Here is a 20,816-nt window from a genome sequence, read left to right on the forward strand (position 1 = left end):
GAAGTCAGAAGGTGTGAATCGCTGGAGAGAATCCTCCGTGAGCCAATTTTCTGCTTGCTGTCTAAAAGTGAACTGGCAGGGAGGGAAACGGTTTGCAGGGCTGATGTCCTGTAATATGCCCCTATGTGTAATGCTACTCTAGGTGATCCTGGAGATGGGTCGGAGAGGTTAGAGATGGGATCCAGGTGGTGTGGCAGGTCCCCAGGGCAATTCAGGCAGCTGAGCTGGGAAAGGCACCTGTCCTGCTTGACCCCATTTCGTAGGTATGAGAAAATACAATCACCTCGGGCTCTCTGGTGGGGTTTTGTCCCTCAGGTTTTCTGGAAGATCAGATGCAAAATGAGATTGAGATTCAGGTGCCTGAGAAGTCCCCGTCGACCCCTCTCCCACGGGAAATGATTACCCTGGAGGTAGGTTCTTTGCGACTTTACTGAGGACAGTCACGACGTCTGTCTCCTGGGGCCTCTGCAAGCCTCTCATGGGTCCTTTACCCCGTTGCTGAAGGCGGGGAGGCGGATTTATGTGTTGTTCCACTTTTCAGTGTTACTCCCCCAGGAAAATCCCATGGTGCAATTTTTAGAGTCACTCTCCCTGATCCAGGAGAGAGCTCTCTTTCTCAACGTAGCCCTAGGGAGGCTCACTCCACTTTGAGGAGTGGTTTCCTTTGGGACATAAGATTCTGACAGGTAGCAAAGTTTTGTCTATATGATGCCACTGAACAGACCTTACACTGGCACAGTGGGAGGTTTTCTTTTTTTCTTTCTTCTTTTTTAAAACGACAGTCATCATGCTGTACATTACATTCCCAGGACTTATTTTATAACTGGAAATTTGCACCTTTTGATCCCCTTCACCCATTTCACCCACCCCCCCTCACCCCGCCTCTGGCAACCACCAATCTATTCTCTGTATCTCTGAGTTTAGTTTCTTTTTAGGCTCCACATTCCACATGTAAGTGAGATCATACAGTATTTGTCTTTCTCAACCTGACTCACCTCACTTAGCAGAATGCCCTCGAGGTACATCCATGTCGCAATGGCAGGATTTCCTTCCCTTTTTATGGCTGAATAATATTCCTTTGTGTATATATACCACATATTCTTTATCCACGCATCTGTTGGTGGACACTTGTGTTTTTCCATGTCTTGGCTATTGTTAATTCTGCAGTGAACATGGGGATGTCGATATCTTTTTAAGATAGTGATTTCATTTCCTTTGGATAAAATACCCAGAAGTGGAATTGCTGGATCCAATGGGTTGTTTTCTAATTATCTGTGTGGTGGGAAATAGCTGATGCATTTGTTCCAGTCTGGATTGAGGCCTCTCCTCAGACTGGCTCCTGAGGTCAAGTGTGAGAAGACAGCAGTTTTCTTTAGCCAAGGTCACTGTGGCCGGTGAGGCCCTTCCTCTTTCTTTCCCCTTTCTGTCTAGTTGCTTTTATAAAACACTGAGTACCTGCCACGCACAGGGCACCTTAGAGAGAAGTGAAACGTGGCCTTGCCCTCTAGGAGCCCTCTAGAGCAGGTGGTGGAGAAGGCAGGGTGAGGCAGAGGGAGAGGATGCCGAAAGGTAGGCAGAGCCAGATCCCAGAAGGCCCTGTAGATCTTTTTTCAAAAATAAATTTATTTATTTATTTTTGGCTGCGTTGGGTCTTCGTTGCTGTGCGCGGGCTTTCTCTAGTTTTGGTGAGCGGGGGCTACTCTTCGTCGAGGTGCACGGGCTTCTCATTGCGGTGGCTTCTCTTGTTGCGGAGCACGGGCTCTGGGCGCAAGAGCTTCAGTAGTTGTGGCACACGGGTTCAGTAGTTGTGGCTCACGGGCTCTAGAGCACAGGCTCAGTCGTTGTGGCGCACGGGCTTAGTTGCTCCGTGGCATGTGGGATCTTCCCGGACCAGGGCTCGAACCCATGTACCGTGCATTGGCAGGCGGATTCTTAACCACTGCACCACCAGGGAAGTCCCAGCCCTGTAGATCTTGATAAAAAAAAATTGGACTTTTTATTGTCAGAGGAGGAAGGGCTCCCTAAGGGAGGCGGGCAGGTAAGGAGCTTCATCGAGTTGAACCTTATCTCTGGCTGGGTTTTCTCGTTTGTTTTTTGTTTTCTTTTAAGATAACTTAAAATTCTTGACATTGTTGGAGCCATCAGTAGTATAAATCTAAATCCTCTAACAGAAATATGAGGCTGGCAACTCCCCTAGGAAATATTTTGGATCTTGTCTTATTAAAATCTGGATGTTTGGGGAGAACGTTTTTAATCCATATGAATCGGATTTCCATAAAGTCATCTCCAGTTTCAGTCTTATCACTAGTCTTCTAATACCAGCCCTGTTAATCAACAGCTCCCCACCCCGGCTGTTATCCCCCTTACCTTCCCAAACACCTAGAGCTGATCTTGTGGACTGTGAGATATCTTAATGGCTCATGTTTTTACCATAATCTTTTTTTTTTAATTGACTGTATGGTTGATTTACAATGTTGTGTTAGTTTCTGGTGTACAGCAAAGTGAGTCAGTTATACATATACACATATATGTTCTTTTTCAGGTTCTTTTCCATAATAGGTTATTAGAAGACATTGTTCCCTGTGCTATGTAATACGACTTTGTTGTTTATCTATTTCATATATGGTAGTGTGTATCTGTTAATCTCAAATTCCTAATTTATCCCTCCTCCCCTTCCCCTTTGGTAACCTTAAATTTGTTTTCTATGCCTGTGTGCATAAATAAGTTCATTTGTAACTTTTTTTAGATTCTGCATATAAGTGATATCATATTTGTCTTTCTCTGCCTGACTCACTTCACTTAGTATGATAATCTCTAGGTCCATCCATGTTGCTGCAAAGTCACTCTAATCTTATTTCTGAGTTTTGGCAGAAGTTTTCCTAGTTTTCCAACTTTCTTCTTAACTATTTCATTCTTTTTTTTTTTTTACAGTGTTGTGTTAGTTTCTGGCGTTCAGCAAAGTGGCTCAGTTATCCATATGTATAATCTTTTTCATCCTCTTTTCATTCCAGTCCATTCTGCCTCCCTACCGCCAGCCTAATTTTTGTCATGGTGTCGCTCTATCTTGTCACTTCCCTGCTTGAGAATGTATGATGGTTCCCTTCTTGCCTATGTCAGGCCCATTCTGGCAGCAAAGCCCGCTCTCCTGTCCTACCTCTCAAGTTCTCCACTGTTCTCGGGCAGGTCCCTTGATTGTATACTCTTATACGATATTGAGGATCCCAAAGAGCTTTATTTATGAGGGTTATATTTACTGATATTACTGCATTAGGAACTAAAACTGGAAAAAAGCAAAATAGTTATTACAGTGGGTCCCCTACATACGAACCTTCAAGTTGCAAACTTTCAAAGATGTGAACGTGCATCTGGTTCCAGCAAAGAACCAGAACCTGTTCCATCAGTGTCAGGCATGAGTGAAATGGCAGCTTGCCCTCCGTCTCCTGTTGCTGACAGTCCTTCAGCTCTACCATCTCCCACCTCCTCTCCCTCCTCCAGTCAGTAACTCTTCTTGCCTGTTCACTCGATGCCAGCCTCCGTATGCCAGCTGTTGTACTGTACAGTTGTACCTTTCAAAGTACTGTACTGTAAGATTAAGAATGTATTTTTTATTTTTTGTGTTTGTTTTTCATGTATTATTTGTGTGAAAACTATTATAAACCTATTACAATACAGTACTACATAGCCGATTGTGTTGTTAGTTGAGTACCTAGGTTAATTTTGTTGGACTTACAAACAAATTGGACTTACAAACGCGCTCTTGGAACAGAACTCATTGGTAAGTAGGTGACTTACTGTAACTCATTTAAAAATAACAATATCTCATTACATGTTAACATTTTTTTAACGAAAAATAATAGTATTTTCCAAAACGAAAACTTTAGTGAAAAGAGTGAGGTTGTTTGCAAATTTCTTAAATGCATGGCTTAACAGAAGACTGACTTCTCACGTCTGTTCTACTTTAAATCTGTTGGGATATGTTATTCTCATTGAAGTATGTAAAGAGAGTTCAGCCTTGCACAATAGGTAGTTGGAAAAGGGAGGAGAATTTTAATAGCCTTTTCAAATAATTGCAGACATTCTTTGATATTACATTGAAACTTGACACGCATGGAGTCTCTTGCTTTTATTAAACAGGTAAAAAGTATTTTTATTTCCAAATTGACATTGGTTATATGTTTTAGACAGGAGCTTAAAAAATCACTTCATCCCAGTGAGTTTGTTATGGACTGACTGGTTGGTTTGAAACTGTACACATTTGTAATAATAACCAGTTAGATAAGGGGCAGTCAGATGCGTGCCAACAGTCTTTGCTCAGTATTTTCCTTCTAGATACTATTTATTGTAAAGATGAAATTAAAACAACATGTGCTTATGAGAGTAATATCTGTCTTACCATTGATCACGGGGATTGGTTAGTTGATTCAGCTGATCTGGCAGTGACTTGAGTGTTCCTCCCACATTCCTAGAAAGGAGAATCCTGGCAGTAGTACACAGTGGCTTGGGCCCTTGCCTTGCAGAATTTCTAAAGAGGCTTTCGTAGCAATCCTAGAGGGAATAATAATTCAGGAAATAAAATCTACCCACAAATCTACCATCTCAGCATAAACTGACTTAATTTTTCTGTTTTTATTCTTGCCAGCTGTATTTTTTATAACTACGTATCCATAATATACATTATAGTTTTCTACTTTTCCATTTACCATCATGTTGTAAACCACTTCTTAGATACTGCATAGTCCTCCAAAATATTTTTAATGGCAGCATTACTTTTAATGGAATCATTAAATGGATAGAGCAGATGGTTAAGAAATGAGGATTTTGGGGCTTCCCTGGTGGCACAGTGGTTGAGAAGTCCGCCAGCCAATGCGGGGGACATGGGTTCAAACCCTGGTCCGGGAGGATCCCACATGCCATGGAGCAACTGGGCCCATGAGCCACAACTACTGAGCCTGCGCTCTGGAGCCCGTGAGCCACAACTGCTGAGCCCGCGTGCCACAACTACTGAAGCCTGCGTGCAGTAACGAAGACGCAATGCAGCCAAAAATAAATAAATAAATAAATTTATAAAAAAAAAAAAGAAAAGAAATGAGGATTTCATTTTTTTCCCCAACTTGTGCCACCTATAGTCAGTGTTCAAAATTCAGGGTAGTGATTGTTTTTGAGAGGGGAAGGAATGGGATGCAATTGAAGCTGGGTGACCAGTGTGTGGGTTCATTATGTAGTCTCCCTACTAAAGTATGTTTGAAAAATGTTAAATATTCAATTTTGTCTGATATTAAGGTGCTTTTTTTAGAAGATAGGAACTAACATTTGCATGGATATCTTTTTATTTTTTGTTTGTTTAATTTCTTTGGTAAGGGTGTCTCTTAGATGGATTTTTAAAACATCAGCAATGATACTGTCAGTCTTTTAATAGGTGACCTTAATCCATTTTCATTTATTGTGATTACTGAGTTACTGACTCTTTGTTATACCATGCCTTTGTTGTTTTCCTCCCCTTTCCTGCCTTTCTGTAATACCCTTCAACCCTTTTCACCCTTCTCTTGGGTTGAAAGCTGTAGATTATAGTTAAGCTTAACATCTGGAGATACACGCTTAGTAAATTTTTCCCATAAAATCTGCTGCTGGTTCAATGCTCCTTCCTTTGTGGATTATATGTCTTTTTTCCCTCAATGGCCTTTAAGGTTTTGTCTTTGTTCTACAGTTTCACTACTATGTGTTTAAGTACGGATTTATTTGTAATTGTTTTTATTAAATAATTGGTGTATTAGGATTTTTAGAAAATACATGTATGGTACAAAGAATAATGATATAGCAAATATCAAGTGTCACCACCCTGTATAAGATGAAAGGTGACTGCAGTGATGCTCTTAAAGCCCTCTGTGTGCCCCTCATCTCACCCCTCCCCTCCTCCCTTGGAGATAATCACTACCTGAATTTTGTATTTTTCATGTTTCTGAAATTAATTCATTTTCACTGCTGGGTAGTGTTTCTTTTATTTAATGTACCACACTTTATCCATTCTATTGTTGATGGATATTGGATGAATGAGAAATGAGCTTTCATATTTTAACATTATTTGCTAAATCTCAAATTGTGTCCCGTAGAGAGTTGATCCTCACCTGTTGGATTTTTTTTCTTAATATTTATTTATTTGGTTGCACTGGGTCTTGGTTGCGGCTCAAGGGCTCCTTAGTTGTGGCATGCGAACTCTTAGTTGTGGCATGCATGTGGGATCTAGTTCCCTGACCAGGGATCGAACCCAGGCCCCCTGCATTGGGAGTGCGGAGTCTTAACCACTACACCACCAGGGAAGTCCCTACTCACCTATTGGATTTTGAATTTCAGTAGCTGTATGTTACATTTTTAAGATTTCTAAGTAGTTCTTTTTTAATACTTCCTGTTCTTTCATTTTATGACATGTTTGTTTAGTAATTTCTTGTTTTACTTTTTAGTGGAAGTAATACTTTTGTTTATCTCTTCGAACATTCAAAACTCTTTCAGACTATTCTGTAAAAATAATTCCACCCACTGCGATTTTGTGTTCTGATTGTTGATTTTGTTGGTGGCTTTTCCTATCATTAGATTTCTTCATGAGCCATATTCTTTTTGTAGCCTCACTTGAAAGGGAGATTGGTTTCTTCTTCGTTTTTGTCATCTTGCCTTCTGTGCTCACCCTTCTCTGTGTTGCCTTTTTCACTTGCTTGTACCTGGTTCTCCAGGCCCCCCCAACTCAGAACTGGTGGTTTCTCTTTTTATATCTTATGAGAAAATATATTTTGTATTTTATCACTACAACGTGTTTGGGGCAGAAGGAATTCTCAACATGTAAATTTACTCCAGCTTCCCCATTCAGTGTTTAAAATGGGGGAAGAGACGTGACTTGCTGAAATGCCTTCACTTCCTCATGCAGCTAACGTCCCTTCCCCCAGATTGTTTTCTGATCCTCCCCATTTGATGAGAGAACTCCTGTGAGTGGCTTTACTTACAGCTCTACAATCTTGCTGAGTTTGACTGAACAGGCCTCTCAACTTCAAGCTACCTTGTGATGCACTGAATACCGCTTTGATATTTAGTTATCCGTTACGGTTAATGTACAGGAAATGTCATAGTGCTTTCTGCCCGGCTTACTTTCTTTTCCCTCCTGCATAGACTGCTCTAGAAAAACTGGAAGGAGAGTTACAGGAAGCCAATGAGAACTATCAGGCTTTGAAGAAAAGCTTTCTAGAACTGACTGAATTCAAACATCTCCTGAAGAAAACCCAGGACTTCTTTGAGGTTGTAATTTGGGGACTATTTATTCAAGGGCCTTTTCCTCCAGAACCTCAAATTTCCATATCGACAACTGGCTGGTTTGGAATATGAATAAATTGCGCTGTTTCTGTCACATGGCTGGGCCGAGGGGGAGGGGGAGGGTTAGGGTGGCATGTGGTACTGGTTGAAATGAATGCAAAAATATTAAGGTGCTCACTAAAAAGTATGTGCCCCAAATGGCCCAGACGGAAGTGGAAGTCAGAAAAAAGCACCAGTTAGTTTGAGCAGGTTTGGGATTTTGGTAGGAAGAGACTGCGGAAGCTTTTTGATCTGTCAAGGGGCACTCTACCTTTTTTTTTTTTGACACACACATAAATCTTTATTTAAAACAGAAAAATAGATCAGGTCTAAGCAGTCTACCTTTTGAATTCTAACTATTTGTGGAAAATTGAAATATCATTAAAAGCAGACAAAACTATGAGGTGTGGTTTTAAGGTAGTCTAAATACATTTAAATGAAAATAGTGATTCTTTGACTTTCAGACGGAAACCAATTTAGCTGATGATTTCTTTATGGAAGACACTTCTGGTCTCCTGGAGTTAAGACCTACACCTGCATACATGAGTGGAAAGCTGGGGTTAGTGAAACTCTCTGCTCTGAAGGTTATGTGTAGATCGCTCCCTGGTCCGTGGCTCAGTGCCCGGCGCAACATTTCCCTGAGTGTTTGAGTGAATGAATGAATGAATGGACAAATAGCGACCGGCATGAGGACTCTTTCACACGACTGTAAGGCCTCCACCAGTAATAAACCCAAGTCTAACCTGACCAGGTTAGTGGAGTTGCAGGTAGTGTTACCTTGTTTATGGTGATACTGACCTTCTTGAGTCTGAAGAGTGCGATGTGTGTATTGTCTCCACGTGGGAAGGATGTAGTGATAATTGTTTAGATGGGGTTTCACAACTGTTCCCTGGCTTTGGAACAATTATGGGATACATGTTTTTTTTTTCCTTGTCTCTGAAATACTGTTTTGGTAATAAAATAGATTTGGAGTGTGAAGTTTGAGTGTAATTAGCGATGAGGTAGTTATGCAATCGTGTCTTCCACAAGTAGAGGTAATAGGATGTGATAATACCCACCAAAATGTGTGGTGATTCAAAATGGTGGGATTTCATTCAGTGTCCAAGTAAAACTGATGAAAGTGAGTTTTAGAATTCTAGTTTTTTATTCAATAGGTACTTGGGGGCATGCTATTTGAGGCACTAGACATTGAATTTGAAATGGCAAGGAAAATATGTATTGAAAATATTTGATCAGAAGGTAATACAGAATCAATGTACATTTAAAGTAATAGGCCAGTGAAAGTAACCATTCTAAAGTTCATTTGAAAAGTTCGGATCAGAAATTATCTAGATACCTAGATGGCTGTAAAAGCAGAGATGTGTAGAAATCAATATATATGTTTCAGTTTTAGTACCTTATTTGTATAAACTCATAGAGACCATCGTTGAGCAGATTGAACACTTGTTCCCTTTAGCTACAATGCTATAATGAATGGTCTATCGTATTTTTAATTGCAAATAAGTGAATGTATAGTATTGGGATGATTAAGGAAACCCGGACATGTCAAAGGAAACAGGAGGTCAAAAGGGACTTGGGGAAAGTTGGGGCTGGGATCCAGAGTGGTCTTGTGGCCCCTGCCCATCAGGGCTATGTCCTTACCTCCCGCTCAGAGGGAAGGTGGTCCTCCACCTTGTGATAGCACATCTTCCTATCCTACAGGGCCTTTTCTCTGCACCCCGCACCCTGTGCCTCAGTAATATGTCCTCTTCTGACTGCCCAGGTTCACGGCTGGTGTGGTCAACCGGGAGAGGATGGCTTCCTTTGAGAGGCTGCTGTGGCGAATTTGCCGAGGAAACATCTACTTAAAGTTCAGTGAGATGGACACAGTTCTGGAAGATCCCGTTACAGTGGGTATCTCAGGCTGCAGGAAATGTTTTCTGAAATTTTCTGTAGCCCCACCAGAAGGGTTTCATTCTCTCAAACACTGAGTCTTTAGCTCTATGAAGCTAACATCTATTTCCTTTTTTTCTCCTTTCTTTTCTTTTTTCCTCCCCAGCCCCTCCTTTTAAAAAATACCCATGAAAGGACTGAGTCTTGTTAACACCTCGTAAGTGTTCATTCCTCCAAATACCGTAGCTGTACCAGTTCCTGGAAACTTAGCTGTAGTAGTGCCACGTGGAGTGGCAGCTGTGTCTTCATCACATAGCACTGAGAACTGATTGAGGTCAGTGCGTCCCAAGCTCCAGTGTTCATGGGAGCATGAGATCTTGTTCAGTGTATCGACAGATTCTGATTCAGTGGGTGGTGGTGCCCGGGAGCCCGAATTTCTAATCAGCTTGCTGTTAGTTGCTGGTAGTCAGTGGGCCACACACTTCGAACGAAGATTTTGAGGGTCCCCTTCACTGAGTGCCACACGGTCATCGCTACTAAATCTGTAGGGTATGCTTCCTCCACCCTTCCGGCTAGTATTTAAATCCACTTACTTTTTAATTCCAAGAAGTTGGGCTTATTTCTAAAAGAGTCATAATCTTGTCTATAGTAGAGGCTAAAAAAATGTAATTTTAAGTTTTATTTCATGGAAAACAACTTCACTGTTAAAACAAATACAATTTAAAATAAGAAAAAAGCACTTGTTTAAAAAAAAAAAAACGTATTACCATTCTAACGTCTTTATTTTTTTCTTGTCCTCTTTCTCTCTAGTCCATAGCCGTAAGCAGGTGTAATTTAATATGGTTGTAGTAATAGCATGGAAATCATTTTTTTTTGGCCTTCTCTTGATTTAAATAACATAAATTCCCTCCCGTATTATTATGTGCCATTTATAAATATTATTTTAAAATTCGACATTGAATCATTCCTTTTCACTATCATGTTTTGACATGGAATAGTCATGGTGGCAGAGAGAGTATTTACAAAGTAAGATAACTTTAGCCTCATGACATTGAAGATCACTGAACAGATAGCATGAGATCAGAATGGATTCCTGGTTCTGGTGGATCCAGAGACAAAGAAGGATCTGAGAGATTCAGCAAAGGACTAGGGGTGAACTCCACGGTTGAAGGAACCTTTGTTCCTTCACATAATGTAAAGCAGTCAGTTCCCCAAATCCTGAAATACTTCCCTGCTCCCATGAGCAACTAGCAAAGAGAGTTCGTTCTGATATTTTCAGTTGGTGCCTCATATTTCCATTGAGTTGATGGGACGTTAACCGTCTATTATTAGACACTTTATTTCCAATTTTTCTCCAGAATATAGACACTATGATAAGCATCTTCATGCGTGTGGATTTTTATTTTGAAGTATTTCCATGGTATGAATTCAGGAAATAGGATTGCTGGCTTAAAGGGTGTGAGCATTTTCATGACCCCTGATAGGTCCTGACAAATGGCTTTTCAGTGGGGTCGTACCTGATTCCAAAGATACATGACACCCGAGTGGTGTGTGATGAGTGCGTTGGATTTGTTACCGCTTTTCCAACAATGGGTTTCATTTTGCCTTTACCCCCCCATCCCAAACTAAATAGAGTAAAACAGCACATTTCTTTGCTTACAGTAAAAGTTGAACTTTTCCAGGTATTCTTGTGAAATGCATATTTTTTCCTTTCTTGTGAAATGTCAAACTTGGAGTTTTAAATTGCATTTAATCAGGGTTCGTACGGGCATACAGTGAGTGTGTGAGTGCAGCATTAGACCTGGCTCTACCTTTGTTAAATATCAAACACCCAGTCCCCGCTGAAATGTCAATGTTGTGTATGAGTTTACTCTGGTGAGCTAGGTCAGCTCTCTTTATTTTAAGACTTGCAACACCCTGGTCCCTCTCTTCTGGGTGTTTTCTTAACACACCTCTTAAGCACAGGGCTTAGAGCTGAACACAAGGCTCAGCTGTGATCCAAATAGTGTAGCAAACAGCAAGGTGGTCCCTTTAAGGCTGTATCGGCCTTCCTGGGGGCCCCGCCCAGCCTGCCTCAGTGGCCTTGCCCTCAACCGTCATGAGTTACAAACTTCAATCAACTGGTAGAAGTTTAAGTTTTCCAATTTTAAATTTAGAAAATTTTAAAATTTTCTAAAAATATATTTTTTACTGTTTTGATTTTCCAGAGAGAAGAAATTAAAAAGAATATATTCATCATATTTTATCAAGGAGAGCAGCTCAGGCAGAAAATCAAGAAGATTTGTGATGGGTAAGTGGCTATTAAGGGCTTTTTTTTTTTTTTTTTGCTGCGGTACGCAGGCCTCTCAGTGTTGTGGCTTCTCCTGTTGCGGAGCACAGGCTCCGGACGCGCAGGCTCAGCGGCCATGGCTCACGGGCCCAGCCGCTCTGCGGCATGTGGGATCTTCCTGGACCGGGGCACGAACCCGTGTCCCCTGCATCGGCAGGCGGACTCCCAACCACTGCGCCACCAGGGAAGCCCAAGGGCTCTTTTCATCAGCAATTTGGGTCAGGATTAGGTCAGGGTGTGTGCAATACATTGAGTACAATACGTAGAACCTAGGGGAAGGCGGTCATCTAACCAAAGTGGGCAAATGATGGGTTAGCGTAAAAGGATGTGCAGAAGGCTTCTTGGCAATAACCCATGTGTGTCCTTTGAAATGTATGAAACACAGGTTTCGAGCCACCATATACCCCTGCCCAGAGCCGGCGTCGGAGCGCAGAGAGATGCTGGATGGTGTCAACATGAGGCTGGAAGATTTAATCACTGTGAGTGAGGCGTTCGGGCTGGTGACCCGAGCGGGGGCTGCCGATGGGCTACGTCTGCCACTTCCTTATAAGCCCTGTCTCCCAGGGACCTTGCTCCAAGGCCGGCTGGAACGTCTGCTATGCTCTTCTGGCTGTTGCGGCAGGAGGCTTCGTAATTAGGAAACAGTGTTCACTAAGCTCACGGTGATGATTCTGCATGTCAGTGATGCTTTGCCTGGGCTTAGAATTAACCACAGCCCTGGTCAACCTGCAGGTGCCCACCCCAGTCTGATAAAAGGAGCCTTTTATTGCCAGACTGGCCTAGGCCGCATCTGTGATACAACTCACTAGCCAATTAAGTCGACCAGCCAGTCTTGCTGATTCTTTTTCCACGGAATTGCCCAGTTGTGTGAGCCAAGCAATTAATTCTGACAAGACAGTGAGTCTAGTTTCACATATGAACACGCCCCCAATTCATATCCTCTTCTCGAATCTGTCATCAGCTAGGATGGCTCTCAACACATATGATTTTCTTCAATAAGCTTTGCAAGTAGTCACTGAAAGGAGCTGGGCCTACAGCAAATCGCCTATTCCAGACCAGCCCTGTCCAATAGAACTCTCTGTGGTGGTGAAAATGTTATATAACCTGCAAGTCCAGTGCGACAGCCATGGGCCACATGTGACCACGAAGCACTTGAATCGTGGCTAGTGCAACTGGGGGACGGGATTTTTATTTGTATAAAATGCGGCTGCTATATTGGTCAGCACAGTTCTAGGTCCTCGATGAGTATCTTTAGAAATTAGGTGTGTGTGTTTTTCGAAACTCCTAGGCTAACAAACATCTTTATCTTCCCAGAAGAAGCTGTGTTTAATTGTTCTAATCCTCTCTGTTCCCTCTTTGTCACTTGTCAGGGAGACCGTGGTTCCCTGAAGCAATTACCCTTGAAGTCCTTTCCCCCCAAATACTCTGCTGGATTTTATGAAAACTGCATGAGGAGAATGGAAGTTATGCTAAACTTACATTTCGGACGACTTGAGTAGCCCCGTGTAGAGGTTGCTGAAGAGGGTTTCTGTGTTGTGTCACCAGAACAAAAACTAATTCCACTAAATAAATTCTGTGGGGGCCAAATTGCCTATTCATTCCTTCATTCATTCATTTATTTGTCATTTATTGGAGAGGTTATGTATGTAAGGCATTTTGATGGGTGTATTTGTTTCCTATTGCTGCTATAACAAGTTACCACAAACTGCGGGGCTTAAAACAACAGAAATTTATTCTCTCACAGTTCTGAGGTGAAAAGTCTGAAATCAAGGGGCCAGCAGAGCCAGGCTTCCTCTGAACGCACTAGGAAATGATCCTTCCTTACCTGTTCTCCTATGGTTTGAGTGTTTGTATTGCCCCCAAATTTGAATGTCAAAAACCTAATGCCCAAGGTGATGGTGTCGGGAGGTGGGACCTTCCAGGAGGTGATTAGGTCGTGAGGGTGGAGTCCTCGTGGATGGGATTAGCGTCCTTCTAAAAAAGACCCCAGAGAGCTTGCTTGCGCTTTCTGCCATGTGAGGTTAGAATTTGAGGTCTGCAACCCAGAAGAGGCCTTCACCCAACCGTGCTGGCATTCTGATCTCAGACTTCCAGCTTCCAGAACTGTGAAAACTTTCTGTTGTTTATAAGGCACCCAGTCTACGGTACTTCATTATAGCTGCCCGAGTTGACTAAGGATCTTCCTAGCCTCTGGCGTTGTCAGCAGTCCTTGATGGTCCTTCCTTTGTAGCTGCATCACTCTGGCCTCTGCCTGCATCACACATATCTTCCCTGTGTGCCTCCATGTCCAAATTTCTTATAAAAACACCAGTCACACTGGAACAGTGCCCACCCTACGCCTCATTTTATGACCTCATTTTAACTCGATTATATCTGCAAAGACCCTATTTCCAAATAAGATCCCATTCACAGTTACCAGGGGTTAGGACTTCAGCATGTCTTCTGGGGAGGACACAATTCAATACATCGCAATAGTACTGTAAGGAATTTAGAAGAAAAGGAAGATATAGTCCTTGCCTGAGGGTTTTAACCTCTAGTGGGGGAGATAAACTGCTCCTGAGAGTGAAAGGCCGGGTGAGAGCTGCAGGCCGGAAGAGGGGGCCAGGAGCAGAGGACGCCTCCATGGCCCATGAGCCTCCATTGTTGGCACGTTGTCCGGCATCTCCATGAGTGCCCCTTGTTTTGCTGTTGGTATTTTTTGCCCAGGTCATAACACAGACAGAGTCTCACCGTCAGCACCTCCTGCAAGAAGCAGCTGCCAGCTGGCACTCCTGGGTCATCAAAGTGCACAAGATGAAGGCCATTTACCACATCCTGAACATGTGCAACATCGACGTCACCCAGCAGTGCGTCATCGCTGAGATCTGGTTCCCGGTGGCAGACGCCGTGCGCATCAGGAGGGCACTGGAGCAAGGCATGGTGCGTGGCGCGTGGAGCGGGAGGCGGGGAGTCACATCCAGCCTGAGCAGCCTCTCTGCCAGGCCCTCAGCTGGTCAGCCTCCTAAGTCAAGCGAACCTCACCTGGTAGTATTGTCTCCTTTATCTTTGCGCCTTCGGTCCTTACCCAGGGCGTGGGCGCGTGTCAGAAACTCCCGCTCTTCTCAGCGTTTGATAAACATGCACCATTTCTTTGATCTTAGCAAGTGTGTACTGGGCACTGATGTGCCGTCACTCTGCTAGTTATGCCTGTAGATACCACCTTTGTCTGGCTGGAAAGACAGATTACCAGGCACCTGCAATAACAGCCGGAACGCAGGGAGTGGATTGCTCCCTTGTGCCAGCCGCTGTGCTGAGCACTCAGCGCACCTTATGTAACTCTCACCGCGCTCTTGAGTCATCCCTCTAGGTGTTCACTGTGCCTCAGGAACTGATCTAGGGCTGTGCTGGCAGAACAAAGCCCTGCTCTGATAGACTTTCTCGAAAGGGAGATAGACAGCAGGCTTGTCCCTAACTAATGTGATTTCAGGCAGTGAAATCATGGTGAACGGGAAGTAAAGCAGGGGGAAAGTGAAGGGTGTGGGGAGTGAGGGGCCTGTCTGATCACCTATTCACCCCATTGGTGAAGAAGGGACCCTCTGCCCTAACTATTGCAAGGTGGCCAAACAGACAACACCTGATACTGGACAGATGAGGTTGGCCACAGTTTGTCACATATACTCACAGCCCAGGGGAGGACACTGCACGTCGCACAGGACCACATGGAGGTTGCACTTGGGACCTGCACTTGGGAGCAGAATGAATCAGCAGGAGCTATAGGGGAGGCAGGCTTTATAGTGACAGGAGGATAGGGGGACCCCTGTTTCCATGGGAGAATGTGATTATTAGCTTGTTTGAATGATTTTCTGGGGTGGCAGGGAGGTGAAACTCATCAGGTTGAAGCCTGGGCAGTGTGCCGTTGGTCTGTCTGCTGGGAGAACTGGCTAGGTGGGGAGCCTTTCCTGTTAAGTGGGTGGCATACCTGGTGGGAGCAGAGGAACGCATGGCTTGGCCTTTGGGGCCCTGAAGCTTTAGGTCTTTCTAATACCGTTCTAGGGCTGTTGGGGAGAAGGCCCCCTGAGCAGCTGGCACTGGAGCAGACTTTCCTGCACGTCATGGGAAGATGAGGCAGGGTGGGAGGAAGAGCTTTCGGGCTGAAGGGTCTGAAGGGACCCAACCTGGAGGTCGGGTTGGATGAGGAGATAGGAGCTATCTTTATCCCCTCTGTACAGATGAGGAAACCGAGGCACAGAGAGTGGAAGTAACTTGACCCCGGTTAGTTAGCCTGGAGGTAGGATTTGAATGTCCCCACATCGTGGTCCAGTAACTACGCAAATGGGGCACTTACACAGAGCGTTTCACCCAGACTGGGAGGGGCAGCTGCTTCCCAGAGGAGTGCACAGGCTGAGCTGTGGAAGGGCGGTCAGTGGGCAGGTGGAGAGAGGTGGGGTGGCCAGTGGTTGGAGCTGGGGTGCGGCAAGTTGAAAGGCTTCGAGTAAGGTCGGGGAGAGGCTGCAGGGCAGGTGCTGATGGACGGACTCTAGTGGTGTACCTTCCTGTGCCGGAGCGACATGGTCCAGTTTGTGTTTTAGAAACATTTCACTGCCGTGTGGGGCAGACAGCGGGCTGTGGGAGAGGGCTGCCCTAACGCAGGGGTCTGAACCCAACAGTGACATCCTGTAATCGTGAAGGGGCCAGACTCCTACAGGGCTACTTGGGACCATTTCTACAGCATCTCCAGTCCTCTGAGATAATTACTTCCCGAGATCGGAGTAGAGGACCTGTGTGGGTAGGAGGTGAGGAGAGAAGTAGAAGGGAGTGGCTATCGTTATCATCATCACATAAGCAAAAGATACTTAACTCCATGCCAGGCATTGTGTCAGCTCCTGGAGGGCATGTTTAGAAAAAAGGAGGAAGCCACAGTCCTTGCCCTCAAGGAGATCATAATCACACATATGAAAAGGCATATAAAAATGGAGTGAGGATCTCCTCGACTTGCTGGGTGACCTTGGGAAGTTACTTAATCTCTCGGCCCCTTAGTTTCCTCATCTGTAAAGTGAGGCTTGTGGTGATACCTACGTCATCCAGTTGCTAGGAGGATGGCTGAGCACTCGTTTAGTTGGTGCTAAGTTGTACTGAGTGTACAGGTGGTAAGCGCTGCTGGAGTTTGGAGTGACCAGAAGGTTCCTGGGGGGTGAGCTGGAGAATTGTTAATACTTGGAGAAGGGAAGAAGAGAGAAGCCTAGTGTGGAGTTGGCTGATTTCCATGGAGAAGTAGTGCGGGTGAAGGTGTGAATACACGATTAAATCAATGTTGTAAAGAAGTCTGGGTTATAAGACCAAAGAGATTTGATTTCATTCTTTAGGTAATAGGAAGCCTTTGAAGATTTTTGAGTAGGAGGGTAACATGACTAAAGTAGTGCTTTTTGTTTGTTTTATTAAAAGAAGGATTACTTCGTCTGGAGTAGGCACTAAATGGAAGGGAAGGAGACTGGAGTCCGTTGGTGAGGCTCGGGGCCAGGCTGGTGGCTGTGGGAATGGGAAGAGGAGGGACTTAAAGGGGACGATTAGCAAGATTTGGTGATTAACTGAATCGAGAGAAGAGACAAGTCTTGTGATTCCAAAGTGTCTGGAATCTGGAGATTACTGAGAGGTCAGGGGAGGACCTGGCTTTGGGGCAAGTTGGTGAGTTCAGTTTTAGGCTCCTGGATTTTTGTGGAGTTGTTGAGACATGCGTGTTTGAAAGCCTAGGCAGGCAATGAAAAGAGAATTGAAATTTCAGGGAGGGTCAGGGCCATTGGGAATCTAGGAACAGAATTAGGAAAGTGAATGAACTCTTGAGAGAGTAAGTAGGAAGGAAGGAAGGAAGAGTAGAGGGCTCAGAAGTGTGCATAACATTTGCAGGAGCCGGAGAACGGAAATTACCAGAGAATCAGGAGGAACTCTACTCTCTTGACACCTCTCCTGTAAGAGGAATGAGATAAGTACTAACTTTACAGATGAGATCATGAGTCTCAGAGAGGTCAGAAAATTGTCCCAAGTTCACCCAGTAAGTGACGGCGGCAGGAGTTGGACTGTGAGATGTACCTGCTGACACCTAGCCTATAGCTCTCTTCCTTACATCCTCTTATATGTTCTTTTTGCAGGAACTGAGCGGCTCCTCCATGGTCCCCATCATGACAGCAGTGCAATCTAAAACAGCTCCTCCCACATTTAACAGGACCAATAAATTCACAGCTGGCTTCCAGAATATTGTCGATGCATATGGTGTAGGCAGTTACCGGGAGATGAACCCAGGTAAAGGGACCGATGTATTGCACAACCAGGCAGCTTGAAAATGAAAACTGGATAAGATTTACCCCTACGGTGGCCTTGGCAGTTAATCACTTTGAACTGTGACATTCCTAAAATCTTATTTGGTTTCCTAATGCCCTGCATTGTCTTTTGCAAATGGTGATTAGTGAAAGATTTGCTCTTTGTCAAGATTTCACCTGTTCTCCCTTAAACTGTAGATGTATCAGGCAGCCAACTTCAGTTCTTGTTTCCTTAATGATTCAATGAGGGTCATCTGCAGGCGTCTGCACAGTCTCATAGCTGTTGTGTGGGAGAGATGGAGATGGACATAGACAGGACTTGTAGTCAGAAGACCGGAGTCACAAGCTGTGTCACTAAGTTGACTTGTAAATGGTCATGGGGAGAGTCACTTAGCTGCTCCAAAACTCAGCTCATCTGTAAAGTGGGGAATAATAATACTTACTCATTGATGAGCTAGTGTATGGGGGAGCTGAGTGAGTGTCAGGGGTGGGGATGGTGAGGGAAGACAGAATCAGAAAGACACAAGGAACCAGCTTGTAGATCGTGGAGCGTGGTAGAGAAATCTTTGACGTGGGGCCCAAAGAATGTTGGGAGGACTCAGGCTGTTGTGGGTCTCACCTCTACAGCTCCCTACACCATCATCACTTTCCCCTTCCTGTTCGCTGTGATGTTTGGAGACTGTGGTCACGGAATTGTGATGCTACTGGCAGCCCTTTGGATGGTCCTTAATGAGAGACGCTTGCTGTCCCAGAAGACGACCAATGAGGTGAGTGTTCATCAAATGTCTCGCCTCGTTTCTTGGAGGTTATAAGTAGAATATTAAAAATGTGTATATTGTTTTCACAATGGAAATAACATGTTGTTATAAAAAGTAAGAGAAAGATGGAAAGTAACAAAGGACCAGAGTTCAACATAAAAACTCCTGGCCAAAGGTAAATCCTCTGGATGGTTTGGTGAAGTAGCATCTTTGTTTTTTGTACATTACTTGACAAGGCATTGATCTTTTCCTTTACTTTTTTTTCTTAACATTGATTTTTTTCCTTTGATTATAAAAGCAATATATGTTCACTGCAAAAACTGGGAAAATACAATAATCTAACTACCTAGAGAAAATCACAATTAATGTTTTTTTTCCTGTGCTTATACACAGGTATATAATTTTCTAAAATTGGGATGAAATAGTGCATATTAATTTGTAGCTTCCTTTTTTTTCACTCAAAATATCACAAATATTTTTTTACGGCAGAGCCCTTCTCCTACGATCAGCCCATGGTCAGCATTCTTATGAAATGCTGAGAAATCCTGAATATCGGGTCTTCACTTGCACACTTGAAGTTTCCACATTTTCTGTGAAGTCCCTGCACAGCGTTGTGAAGGTTGAGACAACTCAAGTCCGCATTGTTTCAGAGTTAATCAGCTAACGTCACTTTATGTCCACTGTAATACATTTTATAAACTGGAAACACGCTTTTCACTCTGTTCGGAATTTTAAGAATATCTGCGATCTTTAATACAAGTTGACTTAAGCTGACCTCGTTCAATGATGTCATAGCAAGTCAGTCATAAGCAGGGTTAGTGGGAGAATCAACCTGTGACCAATAGAGTTTTCCATGACAAGCATCTTAACAGCTGTGCTTTCCTATAATAAATATTTAAAGTCTCAGACGGACACTTCAGCTGTTCTGAGAACGGCTGATACACATCATCTAGTCCTACGGAAAACGCTTTACTCTTCTTGGTGGATGTGCTGAGACAGGGACTCGCTGTTATAACAAGACCCCAGATGAGTGTAGACTTCACTTGTTGTAAAACTTAGCAGCATAGGAGGCAGGTCCCAGAAGCACTTGAGGCAGCTGCCACCCACTTTCAAGTCCCTTCCTTTATAAGGGAGGCCACAGCTGCTTCTTCAGTTACGTTTTCTAACCAAGGCTGAATTAAAGAATATGAAGCTTATAGTGTTTTGTTTCCACAGTAACAGCTACCATTCTAGGACTTTTCTGAATCACCCGTAGAAGCTCAGGAAAATCAGGATGTGTGTGCCCTGTCTGTTTGGATCACTTTGATGCCTGCCTGGTCACGTGGCCCCTCTGTGTGGGATGCCCGTGTGCCTTGCAGTGGCTGTCCCAGTGGTGCTGGAGGCATCCTGTAACGCACGTCCCCGGGGTCGGGTTCAGAGCCCACTGACAATCGTCTTCTGTCTCCCTGGGGCCAGATCTGGGACACCTTCTTCCACGGACGCTACCTCATCCTCCTCCTGGGCATCTTCTCCATCTACACGGGCTTGATCTACAACGACTGCTTCTCCAAGTCTTTCAACATCTTCGGCTCTTCTTGGAGCGTCCAACCCATGTTCAGAAATGGCACATGGAAGTAAGTTGGGACAGAGCTGGGTCACTCAGTGGCCATCCAGGTGGCCTCAGTGACAGTTCTCGTGGCAGGGGGATCTTACGCCTGGCTCTGCTCAGAGGTGCGCCCACCACTTCACCAGATAATTTGGTTTTATCTATTGAGTGTGAGACCTTGTACCACTTCCTCAGTAACTGCGCTGGTAACTGTAATGCGTGGAAAGAGTTTTTAAAACTTCAGCTGAATTAAGTAGGTATCCTGGAGTGCACCCCGTGTGCCAGGCACTGTTGCGAAAACAACGGTGGGGCAGGTATAAACTGGGCATCCGAGTAGCGGTCGTGGAAGTGAGGCTTCCGGGAGGAGGAGGTGGCGTTTGAAACATACCTTGCTTGGCAGGGAGTCGGGGATAGAGTGAAATTATGCAGCCACATACTTAGGGCAGAAGGCTTCGCTTTAAGAAAGGCTGATGCAGGTCTGAACTATATGTAAGTGATTGGTTTCCCACGTTCAAAGCCCCGGACTCACCAGAAGGGCATTTTTGTTTTGACGGCTCAGAGCAGCTTGACTGAACGTTGAAAGCAAAGGAGGAGACGGTTAGTTTTGCGCTGCTGTACTTGTGGGGGACGGGGTGAGGAACGCAGAGGGT

At 44.2% G+C, this 20,816-nt stretch overlaps 1 protein-coding gene across 1 annotated transcript in view; it reads left to right on the top strand.

Annotated features, from left to right (window-relative positions):
- Positions 1-321: 321 nt before the first annotated feature.
- ATP6V0A4 (ATPase H+ transporting V0 subunit a4) overlaps positions 322-20,816 on the top strand; it is a 45,963-nt gene continuing 25,468 nt past the window's right edge. Inside the window, exons 1-10 of the mRNA XM_033432376.2 lie at positions 322-410; positions 7,153-7,278; positions 7,797-7,891; positions 9,095-9,221; positions 11,412-11,494; positions 11,919-12,012; positions 14,240-14,452; positions 17,656-17,806; positions 18,451-18,590; positions 20,037-20,194. Coding sequence (XP_033288267.2) covers positions 333-410; positions 7,153-7,278; positions 7,797-7,891; positions 9,095-9,221; positions 11,412-11,494; positions 11,919-12,012; positions 14,240-14,452; positions 17,656-17,806; positions 18,451-18,590; positions 20,037-20,194 — 1,265 coding nt within the window. The 5' untranslated portion in view covers positions 322-332. The remainder of the gene's footprint in view (positions 411-7,152; positions 7,279-7,796; positions 7,892-9,094; positions 9,222-11,411; positions 11,495-11,918; positions 12,013-14,239; positions 14,453-17,655; positions 17,807-18,450; positions 18,591-20,036; positions 20,195-20,816) is intronic.

The sequence above is a fragment of the Orcinus orca genome, chromosome 9 (assembly GCF_937001465.1).
Source record: "Orcinus orca chromosome 9, mOrcOrc1.1, whole genome shotgun sequence".
NCBI lineage: Eukaryota > Metazoa > Chordata > Mammalia > Artiodactyla > Delphinidae > Orcinus > Orcinus orca.